The sequence below is a fragment of the Polypterus senegalus genome, chromosome 9 (genome assembly GCF_016835505.1).
Source record: "Polypterus senegalus isolate Bchr_013 chromosome 9, ASM1683550v1, whole genome shotgun sequence".
Classification (NCBI taxonomy): Eukaryota; Metazoa; Chordata; class Cladistia; order Polypteriformes; family Polypteridae; genus Polypterus; species Polypterus senegalus.
In genome coordinates this window covers 180,095,910-180,113,877 of record NC_053162.1, presented here as the reverse complement: position 1 = coordinate 180,113,877, position 17,968 = coordinate 180,095,910, and the positions used below count along the sequence as shown (strand labels likewise).

At 39.5% G+C, this 17,968-nt stretch overlaps 1 protein-coding gene across 3 annotated transcripts in view; it reads left to right on the top strand.

Annotated features, from left to right (window-relative positions):
* The window catches only part of mapkap1 (MAPK associated protein 1), a 453,244-nt gene that overhangs the window by 145,562 nt on the left and 289,714 nt on the right, over positions 1 to 17,968 (top strand). For all 3 annotated transcript variants that reach the window (XM_039764445.1, XM_039764443.1, XM_039764446.1), the window contains one exon: positions 11,143 to 11,315. In XM_039764445.1, the coding sequence (XP_039620379.1) occupies positions 11,143 to 11,315 (173 nt within the window). The remainder of the gene's footprint in view (positions 1 to 11,142; positions 11,316 to 17,968) is intronic.

Genomic DNA, 17,968 nt, shown 5'->3' with positions numbered 1-17,968 from the left:
AGTTTATTTTCATGGAGAATGAAGATAAAAAGAAAAAAGAAGTTTGTTATATTATCCTAGCCAGTGGTGACCAGTGCTATAGAATATCAAACAATTTGAAAGCGTCCATATTTCCTCACATTACTTCTGTCCCATAATCCACAAATCAGTTACTCCTTCGTTTGCTCATGTCATACAAAACTCTACTTTTTTTTTTTTTTTTTTAAATAAAATTCTGTTAAATAGATACTTTTGAAAAAAAAAATTCTGCATATTATTAACAGGAAACACATTCCCATACTACTGAGTTTTTAAATTGGATATCTGCCTCTTTTACTTATTCATTGGTCAAGAGTCCTGTCTTCAAAACCTCAGGCCCATATGAATTTGTGTTTTATATTTATTTGGTATAGTGTATCAATTCCCAAGAGGAAATGGTCTTTTCGCATGACCTTTAGGGGTCCGAGCACAGGCTCAGCCATTGTACAACGCCACTAGAGCAATTTTCAGATTAAGGGCTTGCTCTAGGGCCCAACGGAGAGGAATCTCTTCTGGTAGTCATTGAACTTGGCAACCTTCCAGATACCAGTGCAGATCCTTAGCCTCAGAGCCACCACTCCGCCTTATGTTGTGTGCAAATTTTCCCAGAAGTACAGTATCAGTTTAACATTATTTTAATGATAATACATTGTATCTATAAAGCACTTTTCCCGTTCTCAAAGTGCTTCACAGAAATTCAGAAAGAACAGCAGGGCATATGCAACATTAGATATAAATAATACCTGCATCAATACTAAATAAAGATAAATACAGGATACACAAAGTATTGAAATACTGTAGAATAAGCAGTAATAAACCAGAACAGAATGCAAAAATACGAACAAGAAAACTCTGAACAAATAATCTCAATTTGTGATACAAGCACAGATCTTCATAGGCATCGGGACTGAGAGTTTACACCGAGTGAAGGGTTAGAATGTCACTTAAATGTGCCTTCCTGAATAACATTTTTTTAAAGAACGAGTTGAGCTGGCTGATCTCATTATTTTACGGAGGTTGTTTCAAAATCTGAGCGTGTTAGAGCTGAATCAGTGCCTGCGTTTTGCACAATGTGAGCAAACGAATACATAACTGATTTGTGGATTATGCAACCTGATTAACGTGAGAGAAAGTGGACGTTTTTCATATCGTTTGCTGTTCTATTGCATTGGTCACTATTGGCTCCTATTATATCGTAAAGTCTTCTATGTTCATTCTTTATGGAAACATGAACATTTATCTTAGTTTTCGCTACAAAATACACAGAATGGGGTAATATATATATAAAAAAATTAACTTATCGGTGATTTGTTCCTTTAGTAACTGTTTATGTCGCATGAAATCTATAAAATTGGCCCAAAAAAAAAATATATTTTTTTTCTTCACCTAATAAGATTATTCCCAAGATGTTTATTTGGTGGGTCAGTCTGTATCATTTTATTGGTGTTTTCAGTGCTCAAAATATTTAAATAAATACAAAATCAGCCATTGCATTCATATTTCATTCATATACTCGGAGGATGGACAAGCTGGTAAAGAAGGCTGGCTCTGTGCTCAGCAGGACTATGGAGTCACTGGCAATTGTGGTGGAATGGTGTATGGGGAAGAAGGTACAGGCCATCCTTGACAAAAGCAGTCACCCTCTCCACAGCATTTTGGTGGGCCAGTGAAGGGTCTCACTGTGCTGTAGAACAGAACGCTTTAGAAGGACATTTGCTCCTGCTGCCGTGAGAGTTTATAACACTGCTGTCAATGCAAGTGATTCATGACCTAGTCACCATTCTAACCTCTAACAGTGTAACAACTGGCCCATTTATACTTTTTACTGTTTATATATGTTTGTTCTCCTTGCTTTTATAATAATAATAAGCAAGGAGATAAAAAAATAAACAAAGTTTAAATACTTTTTAACAATTTTTATTGATGTGTTTAAGCTACTGGATGCCAGAATTTCCCTAAGGGGGTTAAATAAAGTCTCTGTCTGTCTATCTACGTATGTAATGTTGTGATCCTGCCGACTATACTAAAATTATCTATCTATCTATCTATCTATCTATCTATCTATCTATCTATCTATCTATTATATAGTGCCTATCTATCTATCTATCTATCTATCTATCTATCTATCTATCTATCTATCTATCTATCTATCTATCTATCTATCTATCTATCTATCTATCTATCTATCATAAATTATGATATTACATCTGGAACACACATGACATATTTATGCATTTCTTAAAAATATTTACAAATGCCCCTCTTTTCTCATTTTTTCCCATCAATTCTATCTATCTATCTATCTATCTATCTATCTATCTATCTATCTATCTATCTATCTATCTATCTATTATATAGTGCCTTTCTTTATCTATCTATCTATCTATTATATAATGCCTTTCTCTTTCTATCTATCTATCTATCTATCTGTCTATCTATCTATCTATCTATCTATCTATCTATCTATCTATCTATCTATCAATCATAAATTATGATATTACATCTGGAACACACATGACATATTTATGCATTTCTTAAAAATATTTGCAAATGCCCCTCTTTTCTCATTTTTCCCATCAATGAATGCATCTGACACAATTAGAGATCCCTGCCTCTTGTGTGTGTGTGTGTGTGTGTGTGTGTTCTCACATGTCAAGGGCATCTACCTTTTTTGCTCCAATTTAAAGCCTGCATTTCCCTTTCTTTTCCTGTGCGTCTCCATTTGGGGAGGTGAGGAAGAGAGAAAATAATTAAACCGAACATCTTCTGCTAGCAGCTGGAGAGTAGTTCCAGCTGACTCCAGCACCTGCGAAAAGCGCGGCCCAGCCTGGGGGCAGCAGCATGCAGCGCCGAGCCCCTCCGCACGCAGCAGTGCTTTCTCGTGTGGCTTGCCTGCCATCCTGCCGGCTAGCCTCTCCCATCCTCCTGCTCGCTTCCGGTAATGGCAAAGCCCACAAATGTTTCTGTAGACCAATTAAGGGAATAATTTGTGAAATGCTGAGTATTTATTTAATCAATCACCCACACAGAGCCATTAAACCCATTTCAAAAATTTTGCTGTGTGGTTAATAGATTATGACACATTAAAGGAGCGACATGGCGTTGCGTCTGAAATATTGTGCCCAATACTGGCACACTTCCCAATATTTTAAGCATGTCTTGGTGTCGTCAGCACGATTGCGGGATTACAAATGTTTCTTACGTATTTATTTAGAGCTGCTTTTTAAATGGCATCCTCCTTACTCAGTAGTTTTTGTTTGATTTAAACAGTAGACATGCAGATATGAAAGTATAAATCTGCACCACACTTTTGTGTTGAGACAGTCACCTTTTATTTTTATGAGTCTTTTGCATCGGCTCAACCTACATATATTTTAAAAGTGGACATGGTAGAGGGGTGAGAATGTGACAGTGTGGGCCGCCAAGAGCTTTCTTTATGTGTGCGTTTGCTGCCTTGTCTTTGTGCTGTTTTATTACTTGAAGATATTGATGACTGTTATTGCTTTATTAGTTTGTTTCTGTTCTGTCTCACTAACTCTGACTCTGAACAAAGAATGAATGTGTCGGCAGACCAGGATGCTAGAAATCGTTCTGTGGTTAGGTGCGGTATTTGGCATTGAGGGACCCACCTGCTTGGACGTATTTATACGACGTGTTATATTTATTAAAATTTTTATGAACGGTCACTTTTTGTACCTTCGTATTCTTCCTACTTGTCCTTCTGCACGTCTTGTCTTTGTCCCGATGGTCAACACTGTGCTCACTCCATTTCCATTCAGAGTTTAGTTACTGCATGTTTGTCAAGCCTGGCTTCTCAAAAAGAGGCGTCTGCCTGTCCGTCCCATCCGTCCGTGCCACACTTTAATTTATTTGAATAACTGTGACATTGTACAGATGTCTCAAGCAGCATCAGCAGATGAGTATACCGTTGCCTCTTTACATTACTTTGAATATAAATTCCCAGCTCCAGAGATCTATCCAGTTGTCCTGCGTGCAATATAATTAAGCGGTACATTAGGAGGAAGGCTGGAATAAAACATGAGTATGTAAATCCAGCCTGGAGCTGATGTTGTAGTGATTATTACAATGCAGATAAAGCATTTCTCATAACTGCTTGTGCCTACTGGAGCTTCCAAAAACATCTGGACCTTTTAATTGAAAAATAGCATGGTGCTCTGCAGCAATAGCACTCACGCTAAGTGAAGTCAACAATTAAGGGGGAAAAATGTAATTGATAAAATTGCCTTACTTTATTATTTGTGTTACAGATTCATGAAACACATATTATTATTTATGAGCGGAGCAGCAGTAGCGGTTTTTTATTTTTTATTTTTTTTAAAGAGCTGGTAAAAGTAGAATAAATGCACGATTTAAAAAAAAAAAAAATGACTGCTTTCGAAGTGAAACGTAGCATCACTTGTGCTGTAAACAAGGCCTTTGCAACACTGGAGAAGAATTGCATTTTTAAGCATATTTTTGCCTTTGTTACTTTTAAAATCATTCCAGGAGTTTTTATTTTATTTTATTTTTTTTAATTCACTTGCTCAGATTGCTGCAGACCACCATTTTTATGTCAGAGCTTGCGGTTTTTAACCATATGTCCGCACTACATAGTTAAACAAGCCCAAGGTCAGACCGATGAAAAGTGTACTTAAATGTGTCTTCTAGCAGCCAGCCTATAGCCGGAGTTCCCGCAGAGACTGAAGGAGCTCCTTTTACAAGTCACCTATTGATCTTTTGAAAGGCTTCATTAGTGCGAATCTCGTGCATTTTTTAAATATTGTTTTTCATTAATGTAAGTAAAAGATTCCACTTTTGAACACGCATGTGGTGATCAAATATATGATCATTCAATGATGGACATTCTCCCTTGGGATTTGTCTGGTGGTGGTGGGGGGGCGTTAATGGAAAAGGCTGGTTCAGAAAATGATTGACTGGATGTAGAGCACATGTACAGCACGTGTAGGTTTTATACTTACTTACATACTGTCACGCATGCGAAGGTGGAGGAGTTTAAATACTTGGGATCAACAGTAAAAAATAATGGGGAGTGTGGAAGAGAAGTGAAGAAGAGAGTGCAGGCAGGATGGAGTGGAAGGAGTGATTTGTGACAGACGGGAATCGGCAAGAGTGAAAGGGAAGGTCTACAGGACGCTAGTGAGACCAGCTACGTTATATGGGCTGGAGACGGTGGCACGGGAGACAGAGCTGGAGGTGCCAGAGTTAAAGATGCTAAGATTGGCATTGGGTGTGACGAGGATGGACAGGATTAGAAATGAGAACATTAGACGGTCAGCTCAGGTTGGGAGACAAAGTCAGAGAGGCGAGATTGTGTTTTGGTTTGGGCATGTGCAGAAGAGCGATGCTGGGTATATTGGGAGAAGGGTACTAAGGATAGAGCTACCAGGCAGGAGAAGAGGAAGGACTAAGAGGAGGTTTATGGATGTGGTGAGAGACGACATGCAGGTGATGGGTGTGATAGAGCAAAATGATGAGGATGGGAAGATATGGAAGAAGATGATCTGCTGCGGCAACCCCCCTAACACATTGTCGGGCAACCGGCCATGAAAACTTTTGTAAAATATTTAAAATTGTTAGTGTTTTTGAACTTTTGGTTGATTAAAAAGATCATGTTTTAAAAAAAAAAATATTTTATGTTGGAAAAACAGATAACGGAACACTTACGGAAATGAAATCTAAGAAACGCGAGAGACTTCAAATGATCGACAAGGAAATGCGCGTCTGTCTTTCGAAAATTTGTGCTGAAAAACAATCTCAATGTTCACATTAATTAAATTTAAGATTTATCCTTTGATTCCTTTATTAATAAAATGTCTTTCAAACTTGTAAAATGAACTGTTTTTTATTGGTGATTGTCCACAGATTGTGTCGTCACGACTTTATTTATGGGCAGTCCCTCGGGTGCGGCGCGAAAGAAAATTTTTGGACTCGAAAAAGGTTGCCTTTCACTGCCCTAACAGGAGCAGCCGAAAGAAGAAGACGACATAGTGTCACGCATGCACACCAGAAGGTCACCTTCCAGGCTCACCTAAGGCATGCTGCACCACCCCAGGACAAGTGATAGCCACTGTCACTAACTGTCTTGTCTTCTTTTTCCTTCACTGCACCAAGAAACAAACCCTGCCCCTTATGGTCCCGCCAATGTAAAAGGGAGACGTCTCTGGAAGGGGGTGTCTCATCTGGACCTATGAGTCCGTTAAGTCACCAACGACTCCAGAATAGTCCTACCTAGACAATGCTGGTAGACGGTGATAAGAGGCTGCTGTTAGTGCTGTTCTTAAATTCCCAGATTAAACAGGATTTGCCTGGTTGGCACCCCAGCTTTTTTCGGACTATATCTGCCTTCTCACTTACAACACCAAAAAAAGGTCTATTGTGTGTGTATGTCTGTCTGTCTAACATCAGCAAGACCTGGGAACTGATTTTTGAGTTTTGCTACACTTTTCTAGCTACGGACCTCCAAAGCTCCTCTCCTTTGGTGAGGTTTTCGCTTTCTTTTATGCGTTGGTGATAACACCTGAGTAACACTACAGTATGGTTAAGATTGGGGGTCTTTCTGACCCAAGTCAACTAAACCAGGTGACAAAAATTTGCAATCCAATTGGCTGTTCAGTGGAGCTACTGAATCGCGGATATCCACAGCTGGAACCTTTCTCCACTTTTCAGGGAGTGAATGTGAATGTGGAGGTGGAGTCTTGCTATAAGTATTTAGGGGTCCACATCAGTGTCAAGCTGGATTGGCTTGTGTGCTGCTTGCGTTTCACCCAGTACTGCTGAAATAATAATAACACGGGTATTTTTTTTTAACTTGAATAAGATAAGAATTGCGTCCGGTTACTCATTACTTTAAAATGTAATCAGACTATGTAACACACACTTTTTTGAATGCATTAACTTACTGCTCTTTATATTGTGTTGCTGTGTTTAGCCCTGCTGGTTCAGCTCATCACAGCGATTTTTGAAATATAGAGATGAATTATTTCATCCAGGAAAACAAATGCAAGCTTTCAAGGCAGCTCAGGCCCCTTCATCAGGCAAGAAACTGTCCCAATATAAGCAAGAGTATTTTTCAGATTCTTTGTTACACCTCGCCTGATGAAGGAGCCTTAGCTGCCTCGAAAGCTTGCATTTGTAATCTATTTAGTTAGCCAATAAAAGGTGTCATTTCACCCTACTTTCTCATGTATCAATCTATGGCTAACACGGTACAACACTCTGCTGCTATTCATCCAGGAAAAGGAATAATGTGGCTTGCCTGAACGTTTGCCTTTGGAAATTTATATTGTGGATGCTTTTACCTGCGGCTGCCGAAAGCACATGATGCAGTGGACTCGTGCAGAGTTTACACGGCCACAGAATTGTGTTATTCGTGGAGAAATCTACGTCTGTCAGTTAGGGTTCTCACAGGTCTCTGTGACCGGAATAAGGGTTTACACTGCATTTTTGAAATCAGGCTTTTGTGAATAATCGGGTTATTGAAGTGCATGTAAATGCGCTAATTGTGTTCTGTCATACACTGTACAGTATAATTAAAAGCAGATTCAGTTTTAAGCCCAGTGATCTCTGAATTTTTGATTTATACGAAACAAAGTGCAAAAAAAGCAGCACCAAGATATCACACTCGTGTGAATGTGGCTTTCCTAATTGCATATTTATATCTGTATATTTATTTTTTCAAATATATCTATTATTCATGAATTTTGGTCTCTCTCTCTCTATATATATATAATATATATATATATATATATATATATATATATATATATATATATATATATATATAAACCTACTAAGCCAAACTCCTCTGACTGATAGGAGCAACTTGTTAATTCAAAGGCAGCCTTCCAATGGCTGTGAACAACTTTTTAGTTTTTATCATTTTTAATAACCTCTTTAGTAAGTTGAAGTAGCTATTGCTGGCTTAAGAGCTGGCTGATTGATAATGATATTACCCTTGATGATTTACGGCTCCGTATCCTCAGTTTCCTGCCAGGCGGAGGCTTTTCAGCACATCAGTGTGTTTAATAGTTTCTGGACTTGTTTCAAGATTCTGAATATTATTTTATTTTAATTTTTTTTTTTTTTTTTAAAGCCTCAATTACTTTCGTAATTTAAGAGAGTGTTAATGACTGTGTGGTAACCTTTCCATCTCGTCTATCATCTCATAATGGAGAAAAAGATACCTTTTCCAATAGGCCTTCATTAACAACTTTCTATTAAATCTAAATATGACGCCATGTACTGCTGAAATTAATAGAGTTTGAGAATGTGTAATTCATCCTTATGGTGTTAAAATCCTCCTGGAACATTTTAACTGCATTGATTTTATTATAAAAATATGATTTAGTAAGACAGAGGTCTTTAAAATTGTATCTGAACAATAAAAATGTTCTCCTCAAATCAATTGGTACTGATGCTTGCATCATTACCATAGAGTTTGGCATGAACATTATAGATCACTGCACATTCTGAATTATTTATATACTAATATCTGAAGAATACGTCTGCTTCATAAAAGGAAAAAGGCAGAAGCTGTACAGACAGACACGAATGGGGTTTGAGCAAGGACCACCAAATTCAACCCAAGTCGAGTACTCATTGGATAGATAGATTACTTTATTTGTCTCAAAATGACGCCATTAACAGTAGTCTATGAAGATTTGTTATGAAGATGCCTTTTATGAAATGCAGCAAGTCCAAGTCACCCTGCCAGGTCTTTTTGCCCTCTTGCAGCAGAGCAGAGAGTTGGCCATATCCTCAACTGAATATCCCAACAAACTGCTTGGAGAAAAACTCCCGTGCCAGGATAGCGGATGCCTGCTTAACAACTGACTACATGTGGCTTTGTGCATTGATTTTTGTCTTAATGGATTAGGTGCTGTGTTTTTCAACCGGTTTGCCGCAGCAGCTACGCATGTCAGTCAGTCAGTCATTGTCCAACCCGCTACATCCTTGCAAAGGGTCACAGGGGTCTGCTGGAGCCAACACCGGGCACAGGGCAGGACACACACAAACACCAAGCACACACTAGGGACAATTTAGGATCACCACACCTAACCTGCATGTCTTTGGACTGTGGGAGGAAACCCTCGCAGACATGGGGAGAGCATGCCAACTCCACACAGGGAGGACCCGGGAACAACAACATTTATTTATATAGCACATTTTCATACAAACAGTAGCTCAAAGTGCTAGCGAACCCAGGTCTCCTTACTGCAAGGCAGCAGCGCTCCCCACTGTACCACTGTGCTGTCCCAGCTACCCATGTGTACCGTGGAAATAATAATGTGGCACGCCAGGGTCTGAACCTGAGAGGGGTAAGCTCTGCAGGTGGTAGAGACCTGTCTGAGGGAGGACAGGACTACCTGGAGAAGCTGGCATAAGAGATGCTCCGTGATCGCTGTGTTGCAGAAAAAATACTCTGAGCACTTTAGACGCCATCTCCAGGCCGCTAGAGTCCATCTGACTGGGTGTGTGGTCGCCAGCAACAACAACAACAATAACATTTATTTCTATAGCACATTTTCATACACATGAGGGAGCTCAAAGATGAAGAAAGAAAAATATAAAAATAAGATTAGGCAATACTAAGTAACAAAGAATAAAGTAAAGTCCGATTGCCAGTAGGACAGAAAAAACAAAGTAGTAGGGGCTGTAGGAAGAAAAGACAAACAAAATCTGCAGGAATTCTGAGGCCACAAGACCACCCAGCCCCCACAGGACTGGTGGAGAGTGGGCATATAAGTTGCCTCTGAGGTAGAGATTGGCAAGCAAATTGACAAAGCAGCTTGGAGAAGCTCACTAACTGGCGCGTCTGAGATCGCTAATCTCAGACCTACTATTTGAGGGGCCTCTCCGGTAGTCCTGACCCTTCAGACAGTGGAGGGACATGTGTGAGGTGTAATGTGTTTGTGATTAGTTAGAATACTGATGTGTCTTGATTACAAAAAAGTGTGCCACCACAAAAGAAAAGGCAGGGAAATGCTGCTCTTTGGGTGGGGTCGCCTCACTCTTGGGACTCTTTTTCTCATTCTGTAGTTTGTTTTAATTCAATTTCATTTGGTTTATTTTTCACAGCTCTTTTCACAGAGTGCAGATTTGGAGAACTGGAAATATACGGCAATCCAACCACAGACCCTGTTACTATTTCATATTTGTACAGTGGAACCTTGGATTGTGAGTAACTTGGTCTGCGAGTGTTTTGCAAGACAAGCTAAAATTTTTAATAAATTTTGACTTGATAAACGAGCGAGGTCTTGCAATACGAGTAGTACGTATACGCTTTGTCTGCCAAGCGTCACATGATCACAACTGAGCTGATGGTGGTTCTCTCTTTCTCACTACAGGATTGTGGGTAATCGTCAGTCGGTGTGCCTCACTCATATAGTCTACATCCGTATACTGTTTACTACAGCATTGTGACTACGTGTGTGTGCTGTGACGTGTGAGCCCCCGTCTTACACCCCAAAACACGAAGCTGAGTCTCAGTACTTTATCGACATCAGCGTTTATTCAGCTTGAAACAGAAACAGCGCGGTTATTTATTGTAGCGGGATCTTCCGCTCTCCTATACACAGAGATAGCAGTCAGGCAGGGTCAGGGCCAAGTAATCCTGTGCCTTGCGCATTTATAATGTTCCTTGTATCACCCATCAGTGTCAGGTGCTTATAGCATGTCCACGATCTTTTCGGATTCGCTTTTACGGCTAACTGCTACAGCGCTGGGAGCCTGCGGTTGCTTCGCGACTCTTTTCCGTGTGTAGTCCCGTTGGGTGAAATCCCACAAGAATTCAGAAACTCGCTCACACCAGCCATGATTCTTTTCAAAGGTAAAGTGCTGGCTAATTTGATTTATGTATTTTTTTTACTTTATATTTTGTATTAATCATTTTTATATGCATAGTTTTGGGTTGTGGAACGAATCACCTTGAGTTTCCATTATTTCTTATGGGGAAGTTCACTTTGACATACGAGTGCTTTGGATTGTGAGCACGTTTTCCGGAACGATTTATGCTCGCAAACCGAGGTTCCACTTTATATTTGTTTAAAATTGCATTTTGCTTTTGTTTATCATTTTAACCGCTCTTCATTTATTGTCTTGCAGGGCCATGTAGGTACAACAGCCACCAAAAAAATTGACGTCTACCTCTCAATGCAGTCATGCCGGGAAAAGCTGCAGCCCATGACAGTGGTGACGATGGCCAACGCCAGGGTGCATGACCTGATTGGACTTATCTGCTGGCAGTACACAAGCGAAGGACGGGAGCCCAAGCTAAAGTAAATGAAATTGAGGGTGGTACTGTATATTCATGTTTATTACCTTGGGATCTTTCCTGTAGAATTCCTGTGGATTCCTCTTTTTGCTTAGCATCAATAGTAGTCGAGGTTTAACGCCACTTTGCAAACTTTCACCTGAGTCAAGTTTTTGGTTTTGGTAAAAGTAGCTTTTGTACCACTGTAGTGATGACTCTGGTTGCTTAATGAGGTTGTAATTCCTCATCCTACTCATCTCGTCATGAGAGTATTGCAGTTCTGCCCTGTGTGTTGACAAGTCCTGTTGTGTTGTTTCTCTTTCGGCTTACAGGATTTTCCCACTCTGAACTCTGGCTTCACAAAGTCAAACCCGTTTCTTGCTGCAGAGAATCTAAGGTTGACAGTTTAATTTGTATTCATTTATGGCGATGACATGAGACTCAAATAATTAGAGCAGTGTAGTCTGATATTTTTTCTTCTGTGGAGATTTAGATTTATTGTGACATCGAGACGTAGTGGAAGGAAGGCGGTGTGGTGTGGTGGTTAAGGCTTTGGACTTCAGACTCTGAGGTTGTTAGTTCATATCCTGCTATTTGACACTGTGTGGCCTGCCAATAAACAAAAATAAATGTAACCACTTGTATCTCTGATGTTGGATAAGGGCATCAGGCAGGTAATATTATTATTATTTTTAATAATAATAATTTTGCCCTGCCCAGCCATGTTGAGTAAAAATAATTGGGAAGTAGAGAATAATAGAAGCAAAGTACAGTAATCCCTCTTCGATCGCGAGGGTTGCGTTCTAGACCCCCCTGCGATAGGTGAAAATCCGCGAAGTAGAAGCCATATGTTTGTAGGGTTATTTTTATATATTTTAAGCCCTTATAAACTCTCCCACCCTGTTAACATTATTAGAGCCCTCTAGACATGAAATAACACCCTTTAGCCAAACGTTTAAACTGTGCTCCATGACAAGACAGAGATGACAGTTCTCTCTCACAATTAAAAGAAAGCAAACATATCTTATCTTCAAAGGGCGCCGTCATAAAGGAGCGCCGTCAGGAGCAGAGAATGTCAGAGAGAGCGCTCGCTAAGAAAAGCAAACAATCAAAAAATCAATACATGCTTTTAAGTATACAGAAGCATCGCGATAAAGCAACATTTTGTAGAGGAGCGTCCGTGTCCTCTGTGCAAACAGCCCCTCTGCTCACATCCCCTCCGTCAGGCAGAGAGAGTGAGAAAGATAGAGAGAAGCAAACAAGCACCGCGCGGGAAGCATATCTTATAGCATTGAGGAGTTTTAGTTAATATGTAATACATGCTCTGATTGGGTAGCTTCTAAGCCATCCGCCAATAGCGTCCCTTGTATGAAATCAACTGGGCAAACAAACTGAGGAAGCATGTAACCTAAATTAAAGACCCATTGTCCAGAAATCCGTGAACCAGCGAAAAATCCGTGATATATATTTAGATGTGCTTACATTTAAAATCCGCGATAGAGTGAAGCCGCGAAAGTCGAAGCGCGATATAGCGAGGGATTACTGTATTACTTATTTCAAGTTAAACCATTTTAACGGCCATTTTACTGTACTGCCTTTGTTAATTCAGTCCTTCCCCAAACCCTATCCTATCCCATTTTTAGTCAAACCGCAACGAGCTTCACCCCCCGGAAAGCCTGTGTTTCCACTGTTGTGTTTTATTTTTCAAGCTGTCAAAAAATGAAAAAGGCTAGCACTCAAATCTATCGCAACTATCACAGCGATGCACAGTTATTACAAATCATGCTTCCCGCAGTTTTTGAATTGTACTTATAGTTTACACACTCTTCACAATTATACATATTATGTATTTGTTTTGGCAGATGCTTTTAAGGTGGCTTCACTTCAAATTAAAGAAATAAAATAGAGCTCATATACATGAAAAATAAAATTGCTGCGACAATCTTAAGTCTAGAGGTTAAAAAATAATAGCTGAAAGGTACTGGAAAAATAACTTTTAAAAAGTCAGAGAAGCCGCATTTCAGCTGTTCAGGGAGTAAACATGGAAGGAGTTTCAGTAAGATTTGAGTGGGAAAGTGAAGATAGCTAAAAGAAGTAAAATACTGGAAGACCAGAGTGTAAGTGAAATGAAGAAAAAGTCTTCATTTTAGATCAGGGGTCGCCAGCTCTGGTCCTGGAGGACCACCGTGGCTGCAAGTTTTCATTCTAACTCTTTTCTTAATGAGTGACCCGTTTTTGCTGCTAATTAACTTCTTTTGAACTCATTTTAATTGACTTTGTCATGAAGACTCAGACCCCTTAATTGTTTCTTTTTCCTTAATTAGCAGCCAAACAATAATGAGATACAAAATGAGCCAAAACAACTGGTGTGCATCACACAATAGCTGATAATAAAGAAAGATGAAGGTCTCAGGAATGATGATCTGCTCAGGTCCACAAAACATTTGAACAGAAAAGAGAAAATCCACAATTACAGAAATGTTTGCTATTGTTACCTCGAGAGCAGCAACAAGCCATGGAATTAAAGAACGGGTTTAACTAATAATAAGAGGAATCGGCACCTAATGAGCTGGTTAGTGAAATTGGTTGGAGTTTGAGGCCCTGACTTAGTTGGTCTTCTGTTGGCTCACTTTCTTCATTTTTGTTTGGGTGCCATTTAAGAAAATAAATGAAGCAATTCAGAGGAACGACAAAGAAATTCAGGGGAGCAAATCTTAAAAAAACAAGTCAATTAAAATGAATTCAAAAGAAGTTAATTAGAAGCACAAACAAGGCACTCATTAAACAAGGGTTAGAATGAAAACCTGCAGCCACGGTGGTCCTCCAGGATCGGACTTGGTAAGCCCTGTTTTTATCTATCTATCTATCTATCTATCTATCTGTCTCTCTATCTATCTATCTATCTATCTATCTATCTATCTATCTATCTATCTATCTATCTATCTATCTATCTATCTATCTGTCTCTCTGTCTATCTATCTATCTATCTATCTATCTATCTATCTAGTGCCTTTCTTTCTCTCTCTCTCTTTCTGTCTCTCTCTCTCTCTTTCATAGGTTTAGTGTGGAGAATAAACCACCACCTAAGGGGTTTAAAGATTAGTGAATCGCCCACTAAGAGATCCACAAATGACTGACATCCATTTGGAAAGATTAACTATGAGGTTAAAATGATAGTTATTTGTTAGTTACTTTGGATATTGAACCCAAGAATAAGTTACACTTCAAATGTTTTATTGATTAATCTCTTTTTAATGCTTTTTAGTGAACCACACACACAGACAGAGACAGATCAATGTCTTTTAGGTTTGGAGAGGCCTTGTAGTACACTGTAAGCCTAAGTCCTGTGTTGTCTATCTAAACTGCAAGGCCCATTCTAAATACAAAAAAGAAGTAGTGTTTTTGGGAATGTGTACCATGAAAATGCCCAGCAGGGCAAGTCCTGTCTGTATTGTCGGCGACACCGCTGCATGGAATGCACAGCTTGGTGTCAGTGGTGGCTCTGGATTGTTAATGAAACCATAAACGAGAAATTTGTTTGGATTACACAGTCAGTGGCTGGAGACTATAAAAGTGTTTAGAGAAAATGATTCTGTGGATGGATCAGTGTACAAAAGAGGTAAAGTCTAATGACTCTCAAAAAAACCAGAGAGTTGACATTAACTAAATCACTTAAAACAATATTAGGCTCATGTCTACAAACAGTATAATCAGATAGTTTTGGTACAAATTTTGGAAGTTACTGTAAATGCAGAAAAAGCAGTAGACCAACAGGTGTCTTTAGAAAGCGGTTTCATTTTTGAACCCAGGACTGATCTTTAGGAATGCCAGTACCTTGTAACCCAAGTGAATAGAATAACAGGTTTCAGTGGCACTAATGCAATTAGAAAGGTTTCTCTAATAACCAATTACTAGTAAACATGACTCATTAAGGATAAACTAAGGGAGTTGCTACTGAAAATGCAGCCATTAAGTGAATAATACATTAAAAATCAGCTCTTTGATGCAGTAATGGACATTATACACACTAGCAATGCCCTGGCTGTATCAAATGTAATCAAATGTAATGGTATCTAGATTAAAAAAAACAAAAAAGCATGGTATCTGTTTCTCTCAAAAGCATGAACATTTCTGGGTGACCCCCAACATTTGCCTTACGTGGGTTGACTGAAAGCAAAGCATTTCATTATTGCCAACGTCAATCATCGGGTGACTTTTTAGTACCCTGACCTGTTAAAGTTTGGGTTTAAAGGCTGTAGCAACACCATTGTGGCCTTTCTTTATCTATACTAATAAAAGGCAATGCCCTCACTGACTGACTGACTCACTCACTGACTCATCACTAATTCTCCAACTTCCCGTGTAGGTAGAAGGCTGAAATTTGGCAGGCTCATTTCTTACAGCTTACTTACAAAAGTTAAGCAGGTTTCATTTCGAAATTCTACGCGTAACAGTCATAACTGAATCCTACTTACGTACATATATACAGCCATAGCCTGCAGCTCGGTCGCCGTGTGAGGCGGAGTTGCGTCCCCCATCACCACACCTCCCACGTAGTTGGCTGCCTGCCTATATTGCGTCCCCCATACCCACGCCTCCGACGTAATTGAGTGCCTGCCCATATAAGGCCGTCCGTCAGCAGCAATCCAATAGACACGCTGCCGCAAGAGGCGTTTGTCATGCCTAAGATGAATACGATAAAATTGCTGGTGAATGACTGTGCTTATGCAAACGAAGATGAGATGGTCAGGAATAGAATAGTGTTTGGCACAAACTCAGCAAAAGTGTGAGAAAAACTTTTAAGTGCCGGGTCTGAGCTAACATTAAATAAAGCCGTGGACATCGCAAGATCACACGAGATAGCACAGACAAAGCTGAGAACCTTCGATGCATGTACTCCGAGCAGCTCACGTGAACTGACTGTGAACGCAGTATGCAGACAACAAGCTGTTTATTGATGCAGTAAGAAATGAACAACTTTCTGACGCTGAACAAGCCTTTGTAGACATATCAATCGGAAAGCAAGGTGTATATCTTAAGTTTAAATTAAGTTCATAGACACGCTGCCGCTAAATATTCGCAGGCAAATCCACAACTTAATACCAGGAATGCCTGTTAAACATCTTAGATTCACGAGTACCGATTTGGGTAGTGAACACTTCGATGAATGAAACCTGTTATCTTTACAACGGTTGACAAACACAGAATGTAACTTGAACACAACACGTCCTCCAAATACGAACCTGATTGAAAGAAATAATGATGTCATCCTTGATGACAGCAACAGTCATGACAGTCACAAAACAATTACATTGACAATCATGTTACATTATTTTTAAAATGTTTCCTTCTCTTTTTCATAACTTCTTTAACACACTACTTCTCCGTTGCGAAGTGCGGGTATTTTGCTAGTCTTCTTATATAACACGCTACTGTGGCTGTCTGTTTGTCTGTCCGGGATTTTAAATCGTCTGTCGCTCGCAAACTGTTTGACCGATTGACCTGAAATTTGGTACACATATACTACGTGACGTCTACTATCTGCTTTCGGGGTGACGATTGACCTCCAAGGTTATTCCTCCTTTTATTTTTATTTATTTTATTGTAGAATCAACTCTCGGCAGCAGGCCAGCAAGGCGGCTGTGCGGTGCATGTGTACGGGCGCCGTTCTCATTTCTTATCACCTTCACCGTCACATCCTATTCCTCTTTATATCTTAAATCATTCTTGAAGACTTAAGTGCCAGCTTAAGTGAAAAACTTAAGAAAACATATTAAGTAATCGCAACACAAACACTGACTTAATCAGTTTTAACGTGAAAAGATGCCGATGAAAGAAGAGAAGCAGCGGGCCGCTATGGTGGAGAAAAGAAGATCTGCACAGGAAACAGCAAGCGCATCAACCTCTGAGCAAATGAATGATAAACGTACAGAAAAAGAAAGAGGAGGAATGATAAAGTCAAGTGGATTCACTGCAGTCCGCCGTTACTGGTTATTAAATAAAGAAGATATAAGCATTGAGTGTCATCAAACAAAAGACAGAACTTTCAACATTAAGAAAGAGGTTACATCTCTTTCAAAAGGCTAGAAGAAAACAGTTTATTTTGAGTTAGTATGTGTGAAATTTTAACACATTATCTTACATTTTATCTTTAGGTGGAGTCGGTACATTTTTGCCGACTCCGATTATGGTAACACAATTACTGCTTCGGACTCCACGGCCCTGTGAGTGACATTAAGTATTGATGCTAAGAGGCGGTAAGAACATCAGGAAGGCAGAGTTGTAGCTTATACAGAATAAATAAATTGAAACAAATAGGGATCACTGTGGTGGTTATGAAATCAATGACTCTTGTTCAGTTTGTTAGTTTAATATGTAATGCTATATTGCAGTGAGCATTTTGTTACAAATGTTAATTCTACCTTTTGGTGGGGGGCATCACTTAGGATCAAAAGTGAATTTTACTGTGTAACAGCGAGCGATTGAGATGGTTAATTCTAAAGCCACAGGAAGCTGCATTCCACTAGCTATGAGCTTTATTGTCGCAGCATGCATTTGGTAAAATGCTTTTATTTGTTTGTAAGCCCAATGCTGATGGAATGTTTTATTTTTTTTTTTTTGGGGAGAATCTTACTGTCAAATAAACCCTTGTGATTTGCCAGTGCCACACTCCTTCAC